General features: G+C 37.4%; 1 protein-coding gene across 1 annotated transcript; it reads left to right on the forward strand.

Moving 5' to 3' along the window:
* Window positions 1–112: 112 nt before the first annotated feature.
* Larp7 (La ribonucleoprotein 7, transcriptional regulator) lies at window positions 113–16,758 on the forward strand. The gene is made up of 13 exons (XM_070022475.1): window positions 113–277; window positions 6,603–6,782; window positions 7,001–7,101; window positions 7,184–7,267; window positions 7,360–7,524; window positions 7,594–7,687; window positions 7,761–8,111; window positions 8,229–8,373; window positions 9,917–10,068; window positions 10,948–11,057; window positions 13,569–13,728; window positions 13,890–13,981; window positions 16,440–16,758. The coding sequence occupies exons 2-13, from the start codon at window positions 6,605–6,607 to the stop codon at window positions 16,518–16,520; spliced, it is 1,713 nt and encodes a 570-aa protein (XP_069878576.1). The 5' UTR covers window positions 113–277; window positions 6,603–6,604; the 3' UTR covers window positions 16,521–16,758.
* Window positions 16,759–17,201: the final 443 nt, after the last annotated feature.

The raw sequence follows: 17,201 nt of genomic DNA on the forward strand, positions 1-17,201 counted from the left end.
TTCCAACAGCCAATCACATTCTTCCTCGGGGTGGAGGGCGTTCCCCCCGCCCTCAGACGTCGCCCTGAGCTCTACGAAACCCCGCCCCCTCAAGAGGCGGCGCTCTCCTCTGACGTCTACGGAGGACGCACGGCCTTCCAGCGTGTCTACTGCTGGAGCAACGGGAGAACGGTGTCGCTCTTCGTATGACGCGAAATAACCACGACCGTAAGGCTCAGAGAACGAAAAGTGCTGGAGGAAGCAGGCTCTGAGCCTGTATTTGCGGGAATTGGACGAAGTAAGTTCCAGGTGGCCTGTGGGGTCCCTCCGATCGGGTGCAATCTTCCTCGCCGCCCTTTTTTCATACAGTTCATCTTACGTGTGGCTCTTGCTCCGCCCCCTCCCGCGAGCCCGTCCGTTCACTCGGCTGGTTCTCTGTGCGCACGCGCAGAAGTGCTCAGGCGGCGCGGTTCCAGTTTTCCGCGCGTGGGGGCGCGCGACGCCCGGGGACAGGACAGCTTCGGGGCCCACCCGGGGTTTGGCTGCCTCTGAGCGGAAGTACGGATGCCGACGGGGCTGCGCCCCTCTGCCCCTAGATTGGGGTTGAGTTTCGACTGTCAAAGGATAATTGAGTGTGTGACGCCTTGCAGTCTACGATTAAGTCGTTCTTCTATGCCAGCCTCTCATCCTTGCCTGGCGCCAGTGGCTCACATCTGTCACCCTAGCTATTCAGGAGGCCGAGATCTGAAGATCAAGGTTCGAAGCCAGCCTAGGCAGGGAAAAAAAAAAATCCATGAGGCCCAACCACCAAACAGCCGGAAGTGGAGCTGTGGCTTAAGTAGAGCACCAGCCTCTCGTACAAAAAGCTCAGAGACATTGCCCTGATTTCAAGCCCCTGGAAGGGCTCAAACAGACAAAAACCTAACAGTCGTTACAGAGAATTGAAAGTTCAGTTGTAAAAGAGAACTAAATACGGTGTACCAAGTGCGTTGTTAAGAGATATTTGGGGAAAACAGATGTGACAAGGAAGGCATGGTGGTAGGCCATGTGGCCTAAGCCTCGTAAATTGAATAGAAAGGTTTGTTTGCTGGCTTGTTTGGTGCCAGTACAGGGCTTGAACTCGACCTGGTTTCTGTCCCTGAGCTGTTTTGCCCAAAGCTGGTGCTCTATCACTTGGTCCGCAATCCACTTTTACTTTGGGGTGGTTAATTGGAAATCAGAGTCTCACAGACTTTTCTTCCCTGTTTGGGTTCAAACTCTGATCTTTAGGTCTCAACCTCCTGAGTAGCCAGGGTTACCAGCATTAGCCACCAGCTCCCACTGTAAGCCAGAATGAGGGGCTTCAGCCACTACCTCCAGCCTTGAACAGGGGTTTATGCAGCTTAGAGTGCTCATTCAAAAAAAAGCAAAGACCTAGCCCACCAGGTTTGTTGTTACTGTTCACTTTGGCTGTGACCACAACCTTTTATTTCTTTATTTTTGCACATGAGTTATTTTTTTTTAACCTGAAGAAGTTGTAGATGAGTTTCTCTGAAAACTGTTCATGTACCTATCAAACTATTCTGAGTATAATTTTATAAGGAAAATTTGAGAAAGCCAAAAAAGTTACCTCACATCCTAATTTATCTGTGCCTTTATTTTATTATTATAGCTATTATTTTACAACTGTAACTTGCAGGAAAAAAGAAGTGGCAATTAGGTTTGTTCAGGGGAATTGTCACTAGTTGTCCTGACATTGATTTTAACATTCCTGATTGCCAGCATGTGTATCTACTTTTTGAATTTTCCTTTGTTTTGTTTTATAGCACTTCCCTGATTACCTCGTTAATTACCATGTCTTCACGTACAAGAATGTTTTGGCCTTTCTATTAAATTTATCATTTAATCCTTTTATGAAGTTTACAAAAATTCTTGAAACTCAACAGATGTTCCTTAGACTTCTGTTTGAGAATTCCTGAGTCATGGCACTGGTGGCTTAAGCTTGTAAGCTTACAAGCTCAGGTGGCTGAGATCTGAAGATCATGGTTCAAAGCCAGCCTTGACAGGAAAGTCCGTAAGACCTATCTTCAGTTAACCACCAGAAAACCGGAAATAGCCCTGTGTCTCAAAGTGGCAGAGCATTAGCCTTGAGCAAAAGAGATCAGACCAGCTCTCAGGCCTTGAGGCTGAGGCTCTATGGCTGACAAAAATAAAAAATTTCCTAAGGTATGCCAGATGGATCTGTAATTCCAGTACTTGGCTAGAAGCAAGAGGTTGCAAGTTCACAGCCAGCATGGGCAACATAGCAAGGCTCTAGCTCAACGAAGCAAAACAAAACAAAAGGATTCGAGAATCAAAATATAATATGATGGTAGGTTCTACTGAAGAGTAGTTTGTGTGAAAGTTGTTCGTACCAGGACCCTCTTATCCAGCTAGTTTTGGCCAAGTTACTTAAACTTTAAGCCTCCTTTTAAAGAAAGTGGAACTGCTTAGTGGGATTGTGGAGATTTAGAAAATGTGTATAAAGTAATTGGCATTGTTACATAGTAACTTTTATTTTCCTAAAGCCCATGTATGAAAGTCAAGGGTGACTGGTTTACTTACAGTATCTTTATTACATATCATAGTAAAGGAATAGTAGATTGCTGAGGAATAGCACATTTGACATCAGCAGTATAAGTCAGATCTGAGATTATGCCAGTTGCACATAGGGTTCTTTGAAGAATGCATGATATTCAGAACAGAGTATAAGCTGTGTCTGCCTTCTTTTAGTGGCAGAAAATGTTGGGGATAGTCAAGACAAATTGATAAATAATAATGTAGTTACATATAACTATGTTCTCTACAGCAGCAATTTCAAATGCTTGGAAGAATGTGGCATTGTTAAATAATGTAAGGGTTGTAGAAAGAATAGACCTTGGTAGGAAAGATAATGAATTTGACTTGGAATGTGTGGAATGACAATACAATACCTTGAGAAAATACAAGCTTTGAGAATTAAGAAAATTATTGCCATGTAACTTCCTGATTTTGTGTAATATTGTATGAAAAATTGTTTTATATCTTATGAAACCTTCTGTTTAATCTATCCTCTAAATCAAAGGTGTACTTGCTCATTCTGCACTTGACTACTCCAAGTTACAAAAATGCTTATTAGGAGAAAAATGAAAGAGAGTCTCTAAGCTTAGATACAACATTTTATTTCTTAGATGATAGGCTTCAAAAAGAAAGGTATTGTAGAACAGATAGTCTGCCTTCTATAATTTACAGGAAGCAGGAGAACCTGCTATAGAGATTATCATAGCCTGCATTTGTATGTTATTTATATCCCACAATCATACAAAAAGAATTTGAAGCTGGGCGCCAGTGGCTCATGTCTATAATATTGGCTACTCAAGATACTAAGATCTGAGGATCAACATTTCAAACCAGCCCCGGCAGGAAAGTCAGTGAGAATCTTATTTCCCATTAATCAGCAAGAGGCCAGAGTGGAGCTGTGGCCCAACTGGTAAATCACCAACCTTGAGCAAGCTCAGGGACAGTGCCCATGCCCTGAATTCAAGTCCCAGGACTAGTATACACAGACACACACAGACAAGAGTTTGGAATGCTTAATGTTTTACAGATACTTCAACAGATACATAGTGATCAAGTTTAAATTTCTGCCTTTAATAGTGTTTACATCCTAGTAGAGTAGGTAATAAAGTTATAATTTCAGTTTATTATAACACTGGATCAGTAGTGTAGGTATGGTTTAGATTGGAAGCAAAGGAGTTTTTTATATTGGGTGAAAGGGAAGGCCTCTTTTGAGAAAGTGACATGCAGACCTAAATGAACAGGAATTACTCTTTAGAGAAATGTCAGGGAAGGTGAAGGAGCAGAAAGAGTAAAGAAAGAAGTTGAATGTCTTTAACATGTTTAAGGAATCTAGAGGTGGCATGTTATGATTGGAGAAAGCAAGCTGCAAAGAATTATGGATAGCCAGGCGCTGGTGGCTCACGCCTGTAATCCTAGCTACTCAGGAGGCTGAGATCTGAGGATCGCGGTTCAAAGCCAGCCCGGGCAGGAGAGACTGTGAGACTCGTATCTCCAATAAACCACCAGAAAACCGGAAGTGGCGCTGTAGCTCAAGTGGTAGAGCGCTGGCTTTGAGCTGAAGAGCTGAGGGACAGTGCCCAGGCCCAGAGTTCAAGCCCCACGACCGACAAAAAAAAAAAAAAAAAAAAAAGAATTATGGATAATGGAGTTAGCTATCCCCAGGCCAGGTAAACAACATTGTTCTTTTTTGTTTTTGTGTGAGCACTGGTCCTTGTGCTTGAAAATATCTGGTCTTCTGGTTTCTAGCCCTGTACTCTTGTGCTCAAAACTGGCCCTTTGCCACTTAAGCCATAGCTCCAATTCCGGATTTTTGCTGATTAATTAGAGATGAGTCTGACTTTCATGCTCAGGCTAGCTTAGAATGACCATCTTTATATCTCAGCATCCTGAGTAGCTGGGATGACAGGTGTAAGCCACTGGGACCCAGCTTCAAATTCTTCTTGGATGATTATAGAATATAAAGAGCATACAAATGTAGGCTATGATAATCACTATAGCAGGTTCTGCTGCTTCCTGTAATTTATTGAAGGTTCTACCATCCCTTCCCTTTTTGAAGTCTCACGGACTTTCTACCTGAGCTGGCTTTGAACCACAATCCTCAGATCTCAGCCTCCTAATTACCTAGGATTACAGGTGTGAGCTACTAGCGTCAGCATGTCTTTAAATTTAATTCGGGATGAAGTAAAGCTTCAGAGGAGTTTGTTCAGAGAAGTGTATGCTCTGGATTATGTGTTTAAATGATTCTTCTATCTGGAGAATTGAAGGGATAAATAGTAAAGGCAGGTGGAACAACATGGAAGATCTTGCAGTAAGTAGTTCAAGTAAGATTTGACAGTGGCGGGCTAGGAAGGTGGCTCAGTGGTAGAGCGCTTGCCTTGCATGCATGAGGCCCTGGGTTCAATTCCTCAGCACCACATAAGCAAAAAAGAAAAAAGCCGGAAGTGGTGCTGGCTCAAGTGGTAGAACGCTAGCCTTGAGCTGAAGAGCTGAGGGACAGCGCCCAGGCCCCACGACCGGACCCAAAAAAAAAAAAAAAAAAAAAAGATGTGACAGTGGCTCAAACCAGTTGAAGATGTCTGCTAAAGGAAATGAGAAGTATTTGTGTTCCGATGTGGTTTAAAGGTATAACTAGCAATAATTCTGATGAATTGGCTACAGTGTGAGGAATTTAAGGATGCTTTTCACATTTTTGCCCTCTGTATACTTTTGTAGTTGAATTCCTGAGATGGGGAATGTAAAGACAAAGAGATTTGTTGAATTTAGAGTACTTTCAACTAAGTTTGACATAGTCTATAAATTAGTGGAGCTGTCAAGAAGACAGTTGAAAGCCAGGTGCTGGTCACTCACGCCTGTAAGCCTAGCTACTCAGGAGGCTGAGATCTGAGGATCCAAGTTCGAAGCTAGCCTAGGCAGGAAAATTAATGAGACTCCAGTAAACCACCAGGAAACTGGAAATGGTGCTGAGGCTCAAGCGGTAGAGTGCTCACCTTTAGCTGAAGAGCTGAGGGACAGTGCGCCTGCCTAGAGAGTTAAAGCCCCACAACCAACAGACAGATGAATATTGAATGTGGAACTGATGAGAGAATATAGTTTAGTAAGCATAAAGCCAATTAATTAAAAACCAGGACTTTTTCCCAGTAGGTAGAGTTCAAGATTGAGTGCAGTCACAGGCAGTATGGGAAGAGCACAGTAAAAAGGTCTAAAAAGGAACACTCTGGGGAGCAGTATGATGAAAATTGTTTCAAGGAAGGGATTAGTAGCCAGAAGAGAACAATGATGCCTTCAGTTTCACTACAGTAGTAAAAAAGGAAGCCTGACAGAACGGGTTGGAGTGTGAAATAAGTTGTGGGGTTATTGTGCCAATAGTCATTGCCTTAGGAGTTCAGATGTCTTAAGCAAGCTGTCAACTTTCTTATTTATGTACAAAATTGTAACAGAATTGCTATTTTCTTACTGGTGAAACTGCATGTCAGTTGAGATTTGGTAACCTCTTCTTTGAATATCATCTTGGAAGATGGAAGTTACTGGATCTGGCAAGCAGTCAATCAGGAGATATTAAGTGGGTTCTAAGCAACCATTGGGCTTATTTAGCAAAGAATAAAAAACAAGATAGTTGGTAAAGCAGCACAGATCACTAACCCAAACCTAGCAAATATTCAGATCTTAAGGATTGATAAGGTATATTGCTTATCAATAGCATCGGCAAGCTACTGTTTCAGGAGATGTTGCAGCAAGTTCACAAAGATTTTGACAAAAATCAGGAGATGTCTCCCGATTGCTTATGTAAGCTGCAACTGAAGCATAGAAAAACCATATTTGTGAGCTGGGAAGGTGGCTCAGTGGTAGAGGGCTTGCCTGAGGCCCTGGGTTCAATTCCTCAGCACCACATAAAAAGCCAGAAGTGGCGCGGTGGCTCAAGTGGTAGAGCACTAGCTGTGAGTTGAAGAGCTGAGGGACAGGGCACCGGCCCAGAGTTCTGGCCCCACCACCGGACCCAAAAAAAAAAAAAAAAACCATAGTTACTACATATGGGTGTCTTTCTACAGGAATGGAAAGTGAAAAAAAAGAAAGTACTGAAAAGAAAAAAGAAGTCGAAAAAAAGAAACGCTCTCGAGTTAAACAGGTGCTGGCAGACATTGCTAAGCAAGTGGACTTCTGGTTTGGGGATGCAAACCTTCATAAGGACAGATTCCTTCGGGAGCAGATTGAAAAATCTAGAGATGGATGTAAGTTTTTGTGTGTTATGTACACACGAATATTGATGTTGTGATAAGAACCTTCATGGATGATTAAAGGTATAGGGGCCAGTAATGAGCAGGGGAAGAAATACCAAGAAAGCAGAGGGCCAACTTTCTGGGGGCTTAAGCTAAGAAAGGAGCAATCCTAAAACTTTGATAATTACTTTATTACCTAACCTTATTGAATTTTTAACCTCCTTCAATAGATGTTGACATATCACTTCTGGTATCCTTTAACAAAATGAAAAAGTTGACCACTGATGGGAAGTTAATTGCCAGAGCATTGAAAGGCTCAGCTGTTGTGGAGGTAAGTAAGGTGTATGTTTAATTACACATTATACCACAAGTTTAACCTCATTAAACTAATTTGATATTTCCATTGACTAAAGCTGGATTTAGAAGGCACCAGAATTAGGCGAAAAAAACCTTTGGGTGAAAGACCAAAAGATGAAGATGAACGCACAGTATATGTGGCAAGTACATTTAATGGAAAGTTTTAAAAAGAGACACGCCTTTATTCATTGTTACCAAGACACAATATTTTGAATTTATTAATTTGTTACAGGAATTACTTCCCAAAAACGTTAATCACAGCTGGATTGAAAGAGTATTTGGGAAATGTGGCAATGTTGTTTACATAAGTATACCACATTATAAGTCTACTGGAGATCCAAAAGGATTTGCGTTTGTGGAGTTTGAAACAAAGGAGCAGGCAGCAAAAGCTATTGAGGTGGGTCCAGGGTCCTAAGGGAAAAGAAAAAGAAAAGTCACGCTTTATAGTAAATTTTTTTTATTGCAGTTCCTTAACAACCCACCAGAAGAAGCACCGAGGAAACCTGGCATATTTCCCAAAACTGTAAAAAATAAACCTATTCCAGCCTTAAGAGTAGCTGGTGAGTACATTAACTATAGTAATTACTTTGTATTTAGTGCTCAAGCAAAATAAAAACAAAAACATTGTTGCAGATGAGAAGAAAAAGAAGAAAAAGAAAAAAGGCAGAATAAAGAAAGAAGACAGCACACAGACCAAAGATTTAAACATGGACACAAGTAGCTTATCCCTCTCTAAGATAAAAAGATCAAGGACTGCATCTGAGGGCTCAGACGCAGAGACACCAGAACCCCAAAAGCAACCTGCCAAGAAAAAGAAAAAACGAGATAGAGATAGAGGTGAAAGCCTAGCGGAAGGCAGAGCAGGGAAGAGGAAAAGAAGCAGCTCTGGAGATGCAGAATGTCTGGCGCCAAGATCAAAAATTAAGAAACTAACTCAAAAAGGCATTAAAACGGAAGCTTCTGAAATTTCTAAAGAAAACAGAGGTTTGACAATTTAAAAACTTAAATTTAACTTAAATTTAACTTAAATATAACTTAAATTTAAATTTTTAAGTTATATCTGAAACAAAAAAATCACATTCTTTAACTGGACTCTCATAGATCTAGAATTTTCTACAGAAGAGGAAAAAGATACTGGAGATATTAAAGATGGTTCACTACTGAAAACTAAAAGAAAGCACAAGAAAAAACATAAGGAGAGACATAAAATGGGCGAAGAGGTTATACCACTGAGGGTACTTTCCAAGTGAGTATATTATGATGACTGACAACATTCCATCACCATTGCTAAAGTGCAATTCCAATTTAGTGAACAGAGTTGCATATTAGCAACAGTGATGGCATATCGCCTAGTTACCAGAACGTGGGATGGCCTGAGGATTAAGTAGGAACCACCACACTCAAACATGGAAGCACTTACTTGTTATGTCACAGCAAGAGCCTCCACGTTAAAGTAAAGGGGGCCCCTTAAGACTTTCCCACTAAACACAAGCTTCATAAAACGCAAAAGGAAAACTTACCATCACCAAAACATGGAAGCACTTACTTTTTTAGATACAAAGCAAGTACATCCACGTTTAAGTGATGGGCAGCCCACGTTTGAGACACTTGGAAATGCTGTAACTTGGAACAAAACTGATCATAGCAAACCTCACAAATGTGTGCGGATGTAGAGTCACCTCCACTGAAACATGGAAGCACTTACTTTTGAATCACACAGCAGGTACCCCCATGTTAAAGCAAAGGGAAGTCCCCTAGTCAGTCACTGGGGAGACGTCTCATCCTGAAGTAAGTTGAATTCACTTCTACTAAAACATGGAAGCACTTACTCTGTTATTAAAAACTCACAGAAAGCACACCCATGTTAAAGTGGAAGGGAATCCAGCACACAGAAGAGAAAGAAACATCTCCCTAGAAGCTTTCCTTTACCTCCAGAGCATACTTACCAAAGTGCAGTTCTCTTTTCAAAGGTGAAAGATAGAGACCTGGGGCACTTGTATTTATACTATTCTTAACTCCCAAATTCCTTTTGCTTTTTATCTCGGAGAATCATTACAAGAGCCTTTTGTTATTTTAATGTATCTGCTCTCGGGGAAACTCTGCTGGGTGGGGTGGGATTCTGGGTTGCCCCTACCCCCACCCCATATTTTTTTTAAGTACCGATGTCAATGTTAACTGCTAAAACCATTACCACTAGATATCCTCTTAAAAAAACAAAACTCTTGTATCTTTTTTTTCTTTTTTTCCCTTTGGCACTGATTAGAGTTAACAATGAATGCTCCTACTGAGCTAAGAGATGCATTGTGTTTATATCTTGAGGAGCTCTAGCTGTTTGGAGAAATAGCTACATGTTAAAATATATGTAAATAAATAAATTGCTTCCTTGGGGTGCTATTTTCTTCACTGAAATCCTTTTGATTCAACTAAACCCCTAGGAATGTTTGTCTCACATTGGAAGCAATTTTACAAATAATCTTTAAATTTTCTCACAAAATGATTTGATAAATACTAGTAATTAACCAAGGAATTACCTTATAATTTTTACTTTTATAAGGTAAACTCTGAAAAGAAGCACTTAATATCGATGTTGAAACCAAAAGAATTTCCTGTGCCTGTTTACTGAATGTATTTAGGAACGAAAATAGTGAGGATTTAGAAACTAAGTAATTTATATATTTTAAAGAGGAAAGTTGAAAGTCATTGGAAAAGTATAATATTTAGATTAATCTCTATGCTTGTTTTGAGCCAGTTGTTGTCATTATTTCTAAACTTTATTTTTTGCCTTACAGGATTGAATGGATGGATTTAAAAAAAGAGTATTTAGCACTACAAAAAGCCAGCATGGCTTCTTTAAAAAAAACAATATCTCAAATAAAATTGGAGTCAGAAATGGAAACAGACAGTAGTTTACCTAGTAAGCCTGAAGTGAAAATTGCAAAAGGTAAAGATCACCTATTTTGTAGGATTGTAATGGATGTAAAGATATCATTTTTATAATATATATTTAGGAGTTGTAGGTATACCCAGTGACATAGTGCCTGCCTTGTTTGGACAGGACTCTGGTTTGGCTCTCCATCTCTGGAGTGGGAAAGAGGAAAGAAAGAGAAAGGAATCATAAGGGCTCCTTTTAAATAACATTTTTTTCCTACTCTTTCCCTACTTTTTATGACTGATTTAATTGTGTAATAAGTTCATAGTTTATAGAAGTATAGGTTGGAGTTTCTTACCTGAAATATTTTTTGTCAGTCCTGGGACCTGGCGCTCTCCTTGTTCAAGGCTAGCACTCTACACCTTTGAGCCACAATGTCACTTCCGGTTTTCTGAGGTTAATTGGAGATAAGAGTCTCATGGACTCTCCTGCCTGGGCTGGCTTTGAACTGTGAGCAACCAGCACCTGGCTCTTACCTGAAATTTCATTCAGTAAGGTGGACAACAAGCAAGGATAAGTTCATTCAAATTAGGATAAATTTTAAATACCTATAGCTTGCAAAAAATGTCTATATATATCCTCAGATTTGAGTAGTAATGTTTAACAGTCTTAAGTATACTACTTTAGTTCTTTGGTTCATGGATAAGGGAGTGTATTTTTATAAATTCTCTTCACAAGGTGAATAATGATATTTTCTACCTTCATGATATTTTCTATCTTAGTAATCTGAAATAACTCATCGTATATTTTTAAACTAAGTAAGTTTTAAATAAATTGTTTCAGGTCGCTTATGAAGAAATCTCTTGTTATTCTGGAATAGTACTTTCTAAGTGTTAAATTATTCAATGTGAGTGATTTAATCCTGGTCTTTTTCCCTTTTCAAATCAACAGCCAACAGTCAAGAGTGTCGCCCTCTGGAGAACACAGGACCACAATTTGTTAGTGGCGTGATTGTAAAAATCATTAGCACCGAGCCTTTACCTGGGAGAAAACAAATCCGGGTAATACTTTCAAGCTCCTAGGTGGTCGTTGCTTTTCTTAACTTCCTGGTGTGAAAATGTTGTCACTATAATATAGAAGACAAAAGAGAAATTAGAATCTATATTCTAGCCAAAACCCCACTCCATAATTTGAAGCAAATTCTAAAGACTCTGCATCTTAAGCATTCTTGTTTTCTGTCACTGATGGTTGCCTGCTGTGTAGTTGTAAAGGGAAATAATGCGATAGTCATCTTGACCACACACTAGTATTTACCACACATTTTTCTGAAACACTTTCAATTTTCGGAGTTTTAGAAAATTGCTTGGTAGATAATTTTTGTGAAGATTTAAGCATCATTATTGATCTGGAGTTATTTCGGAATTATAATTATTGTTTAATTTTGAAGCAAACTAGAAAATATATAAAATTTTATTTGTTTTTTTTAGCTTTCAATGGGTTCCTATATTTTATTACCTACAAAAAGTAGAAATTGTTATTACAAAATAAAAAGAATAATGCATATTTTTCACTTGGTGTTGGTTTTGATTTTTTTTTTGTTTGTTGATTAGCTATTGCAGATTTGGGGGAATTGAAAGAAAATTTTTTTTAGAAAATAGCCTTTGGATTTTTTTTTTAAATTCAATCCAGAGCTAGCAGAGTAGATCCAGTAAACATGAATTTGGACCCCAATGCCTAAAGAACTCAAAACAAAAATTTTAAATACTGTTCTAAAAAATGTTATATAGTTTACATCTAAACAGTCTTTTATACAAACAAAGCAATACATTCATTTTAATGCAGTTAGATTCCTCTGTGAGGAACAGTACTTGATCACACAAGGTGAGGTACCAATCTTTTATATTCTCTTCTGTAACTTTCACTACGGTTTAGTTTGTCTTGTTTGGGGCTTGAGACCTGTGCAGATAGTTTTTCACGATATACCCTCTATCTATGTTTTGTGCAAAATCAGAAAGCAGCTGCAGTAATGAAGTTAATAGTTACATTTTGCTGGAACAAAAACTAAGTTGTGTTGGTAACTGTTGTCTGTGACTTGCCCCTGTGATTACCAAGTTCATTTGTCATTATAGGGTTTTAAAGCTAAAGGTCTTAAATCTAGAGATTAGGCTCACATTATAATGGATATTTAGTAAATATCATTTGAATTGTGCTTTTCTACCTGAAAAACCGGTTATAAAACTCAATGAATAATTCATAGTTCATCAATTTATTACCAGTAGTTTTTCTTGCTGTGTTTCTAGATGTTGTACTATACACTAAATAAAGCTCTCTAGGTTTTTCTTTTTATTGATTCAGCAAACATTTACTACGTGCCTGGTTTTCTGAGAAACAGTATGTTAGGGTACATAGACGTGAAGCAGTACCCTTTTTTTAGAGACTCATGTATATTACTACATAGCATAAACTCTGCTTAGTCTATAATGAATTAGTATTTCCAGTCACTGCTTGATTTCTAGATACCTAGAAATTCAGTATTCAAGAGTAATAGAAATAGTTCCTTCTTAAAAAATTAGGTAAAAACTAAAAGGAAACCAGGTAAATAAAACATTCTTTCCCCAGTTGGAAATCTCCCTCTACTTCTTTAGCTTTATGAATGAAAATTGATGAATTAAGAATTAGTGTGACATTCCTGCATAAATGCATTCAGTGTTCTCTGGAACCTGCTGTGAGACACTAATTAAGGATGCAGGAATCTAGCTAATTTGCCCTCACAGCAGGAGTCCTAGGTAAAACTTTACCCTTATTGGTGATCTCCACTTATTTAGAAGTTATATTGGTATTTTATCAAAATCTAAGTGGTCTTGTGCTGTGTTCCTATAGTTCTACTGACGAACCTTAGAATTTTGGTAGGTTCAATAGAACTTAGTTTTCATGAGTTATAAAGAGTTGAAAGGTCATTACACATATTTTAAGTCATAAGTGGTGTACAGGTGAGTAAAAATAAGCCTATCCCCAAGTCCTCTGTCTTTTTTTGTTGGTCATGGGATTTAAACTCAGGGCTTGGGTGCTGTCCCTCATCTTTTGGACTCAAAGCTAGTGCTCTACCACTTTGAGATGCCTTGTCACTTCTGGTTTTCTAGGAGTTAACTGGAGATAGGGACTTTCGAATTGTCATCTTCAGCTATCAGTCTCCTGAGTAGCTGGTATTATAGGAGGGAGCCTTCAGTTCCCGGCCTTGTCTTTTCTTTTAACTTTGTTCCTTTGGATTGTCCATTCCATTCTACACGTATGTTGTCCTTAATAGAATATTTCTAACTTCATTCATATTTTAAGGACATGGTTTAAAGGAAGGAAGTTAATCATTAGACTTGTGAATTAGGCTCTGCTTTTTGTAAACCCAAATCTATTTTTAGGACCGCTTCTGTGTTTCAAAAGTGTTTGATATATTTACTCAATCTGCATCATGGAGTACTTGTTTGTGTAATATCTTGCAATGCCCATTAGAATTACTTTAGATGTATTATGAAGTATCATTATTGATTTTTATGGCATTTTGTTTAATTCCAATGCAGGACACCTTGGCCACAATCTCCGAAGTTGTTTATGTTGATTTGCTAGAAGGAGACATAGAATGCCACGCCAGATTTAAAACCCCTGAGGATGCTCAAGCAGTAATGAATGCACATACTGAAATTAAAAAGAAGCATAACTGGAAACTTGAAGTCCTTTCTGGTAAAACTTACTAGGAACATTTTTAAAGAATTGATCTCTTTCAAATTCAGGTCTTTGCGTATATTTCTCCAGCTATTCTACTTCTATTAATAGGGTTTCATTTGTGTTTTCTCGTGTGTGTGTCAATATTCAGTGATCATAGCTTGTTTTCTTATTTTAAGGTGATCATGAACAGAGATATTGGCAGAAGATTTTGGTAGATAGACAAGCCAAACTTAATCAGCCTCGGGAGAAGAAAAGAGGCACTGAGAAGGTAATCAGTTTTTTGTTTTATGTCCTAAACTGTTTCTGGAGGTTAATTATCTTCTGAAAGTTAGTAACAGATAATCATAAATAACTTTAGTTATTAAGTAAAACTAAGACTTAGCAAGTACAGTGTTTTAGATTGAGAGGGACTACATGTTTCTCAGTTTTAAAATATATGAAATATATGAAATGAGTTTTTTTTCTGTAAGGATACATAATATTTAAATTAATATTATGTAGTTTTTGTTTAAAGCAGCAATATTTTACACAATAAATTTAGTCTTGACATTTGTTTTGCAGTTTACATGACTGTATATGGATTGTCTTTAAAAACCACAATATATTTTGAATATAGTTTATGAAGATAGCAGGGGGCTACAGAGATAACATTCAGAGAGTTAAGACTGAGATACATGGCACCTATAGCATTGTTAAGCATTATTGTTATTCTCCAAAAAAGACAGCATAAATAAGCTTTAGGCAGTTTCTCTCTCAATTTTTTAACAAATATGATACTAGTAACCTTATATAATGTTTTTTGCTATTAAACTATGGAGTTTGTTCTTTGGAAACATTTTCTGGCATATGCTTATACAAGCTAATGTGTTCAGAACAGAGTAGAGTATATGATAAAAATATTATCACAACTTAGAACTCTATTATGAAAACCTGAGGAAATCCTAAAAAATATACGTTTGGTGAAAACTTCGAAAGTCAAACTTTACGTATTCGCAGCTTGTTTTGTGTTGTACTTAGTTTTTTAACATAAAAATTTAGTGTTTATTAAAATAATAGGAGACAGCCCCCCTTGTTACAAAAGTTACTCAAAAGTAAAAAATACATATGGATTTTTTCTTCAGCCATCCATTGGGCTAGCATTCATTGGAACTTAACATGATTTCAGGGGTAGTTTCCTACTGGGCTTTGTTAAATGTGTTTTCTAGAATAGAGACTGAACTTGTTGATAGAGAAGCCTCCTGCCTTCCTAATGACTAAGGTCTCTGTGGTGCTAATTTCAAAGCCTTTTTGAAATTATTTAAATGTTAAAAGCACTGATCCAGAACCTAAAACTGGAAGTTAGTTTGTAAGTAAAACTTAATCCTTTGTGTGAAGTGTCATTTAATACTGGAAATTAAGAACATTTATTTTTTAATTTTAGAAATTGTATAAAGTTCTGTTCTTCATTGAGTTGGAGAATTCTTTTCCATAGTTACCTGTTTCACTATCAGGGTTGGTGATAGCACAATTTATTGTGAAGTAGAAACAGCTGAAGCTGTAGAATTAAAGCTAGTTAGCTCATAAATTAAAATAAAAAGGAGATACTACACAGAGTAAGTGTTATACAAAGCTTGTTAAAGGAAAAGAGAAGACCACAATTTACCTACTTGTTTAATAATTAACTTAAATTAAATAACCTGTTGTTAATTTTCTACCAAGGAATTTTTGGAAGTCTAGAATCATACTATGTGTTAGCTTGTTTTCACACAGCTTCATTTTCCTTATAATGTAGTTCAAATGAAAGATGCTTGCCTTCCACATCCAAGGCCCTGATTTCTAGCCCTTTTACTAGCCCTTTACTTTTAAAAAGTAAAGAAATCCAATGGATGTTGCAAGGGTGTAATAAATAATACCTACTTTTGATATTAGCTCTCTGTCATATCTTAAATGATTTTTTTAAGTGTTTAAACATGTTTGACACATAATTGTACATCTTTGTGGCATTTCTTTGTCTTAGGAACTTTGAAAAGTTCTGTCAGTATTTTTATGTTGTTTGGGGATTTTTCCTGTTTTGTTTGAGTATTTTGGAAAGGTTTGGTACTTTTTTTTAAGAGACAGGATCTCACTATCTTATATAGTCCAGAATTTTCTCCAACTCATGATTTTTTTTCTTATTTTTCCAGTGCTGGGATTACAGGCCTGGGTCGTCACCATTCTTCTGGTTACTTATAATACATATAAATTGTTGTAAACTCTAGTCACCTACTGTGGTTTACTGAAATTGAAGAACCACTCTAATGAGCAGTTTGTAAACAAACTTTTATAACAGCTTAGGAATATATTGTCTTTTTGAAAGTACCATGTAATTAAGGATTTTTGATCATTCGATTCTTAACTCAGTAATTAGTACCAAGTCCATACTGAACAACAAAAGTATGCCGTGTATCTTTCTAAGAAAGGTTAAAATTCACCAGTGAGTTGAGGAGTGACTATTTTAACTAGAAAGACTTTTAAATCATGTTCAGCTTAAGTGGGAATAGGTAGATATTTCAAAAGTTTGATATCTATTTTACTTAATAATCTATAATTTCAACAACTCTCCCTTTGATTTGACCTAAAACATAATTGTTACACTTCTCTTCCTCTTCCCAAAAATTTCATTCAAAATGAAATCTTTGTAATAATAATTTGGTTGTTCAGTTTTACTTTTGTGTGTGTCTAACACATTTTCATTTCTTTCTCTGTAGTTAATCACCAAGGCTGAAAAGATTAGACTGGCAAAAACTCAACAAGCAAGTAAACACATTCGATTTTCTGAATATGACTGAAGAAAATTAGACTTTACCTTTTCATTTCACTGAATACTTGAGCGATTCTTGGGAAACTCATTTTATTATGGTAGTACAACATGCTAAATGTTTTTCTAAAACACAAAAGAATCCCTCAACTTGTAAATAAGACTTTTGACAAGTACATTGCAAACCACAGTTTTTTTGCCAAATATTTTATTTGAAGTAGGTAACGCAACCTCAATTGATTTCATAAATAAATGTGTTTTGAACATTATTGTTTATTTTTATTTGCAAAATAAATTCATGATTAACAAAAGTGAAAGACATGCATGGAAATGTTTAGAAATAAGCAGTAGGCTCAGAGTTTTGTAACTTTCTAATTAGAATTACCTTGCAGCTGGGTGCTTGTGGCTCACACCTGTAATCCTAGCTACCCAGGAGGCTGAGATCTGAGGATCATGGTTCAAAGCCAATCCACACAGGAAAGTTCATGAGACTCTTACGTCTAATAAGCTACTAAGAAAAAGCCAGAAGTGGAGCTGCGACTTAAGTGCTAGAGTGCTAGCTTTGAGCAAAAAAAGCTCAGGGGCAGAGCCCAGGCCAGAGACTAAGCCCCAGAACTAGAAAAATAAATTACCTTGAATATCTTTTCGTATTGGTATCTGTAGACATGTATGTATAATATTTTATTCTAATTGTGCTTCCATTGAAAAGAAG

Source organism: Dipodomys merriami, unplaced genomic scaffold, assembly GCF_024711535.1.
Source record: "Dipodomys merriami isolate MVZ:Mamm:240054 unplaced genomic scaffold, mDipMer1.0.p SCAF_15, whole genome shotgun sequence".
Lineage (NCBI taxonomy): Eukaryota > Metazoa > Chordata > Mammalia > Rodentia > Heteromyidae > Dipodomys > Dipodomys merriami.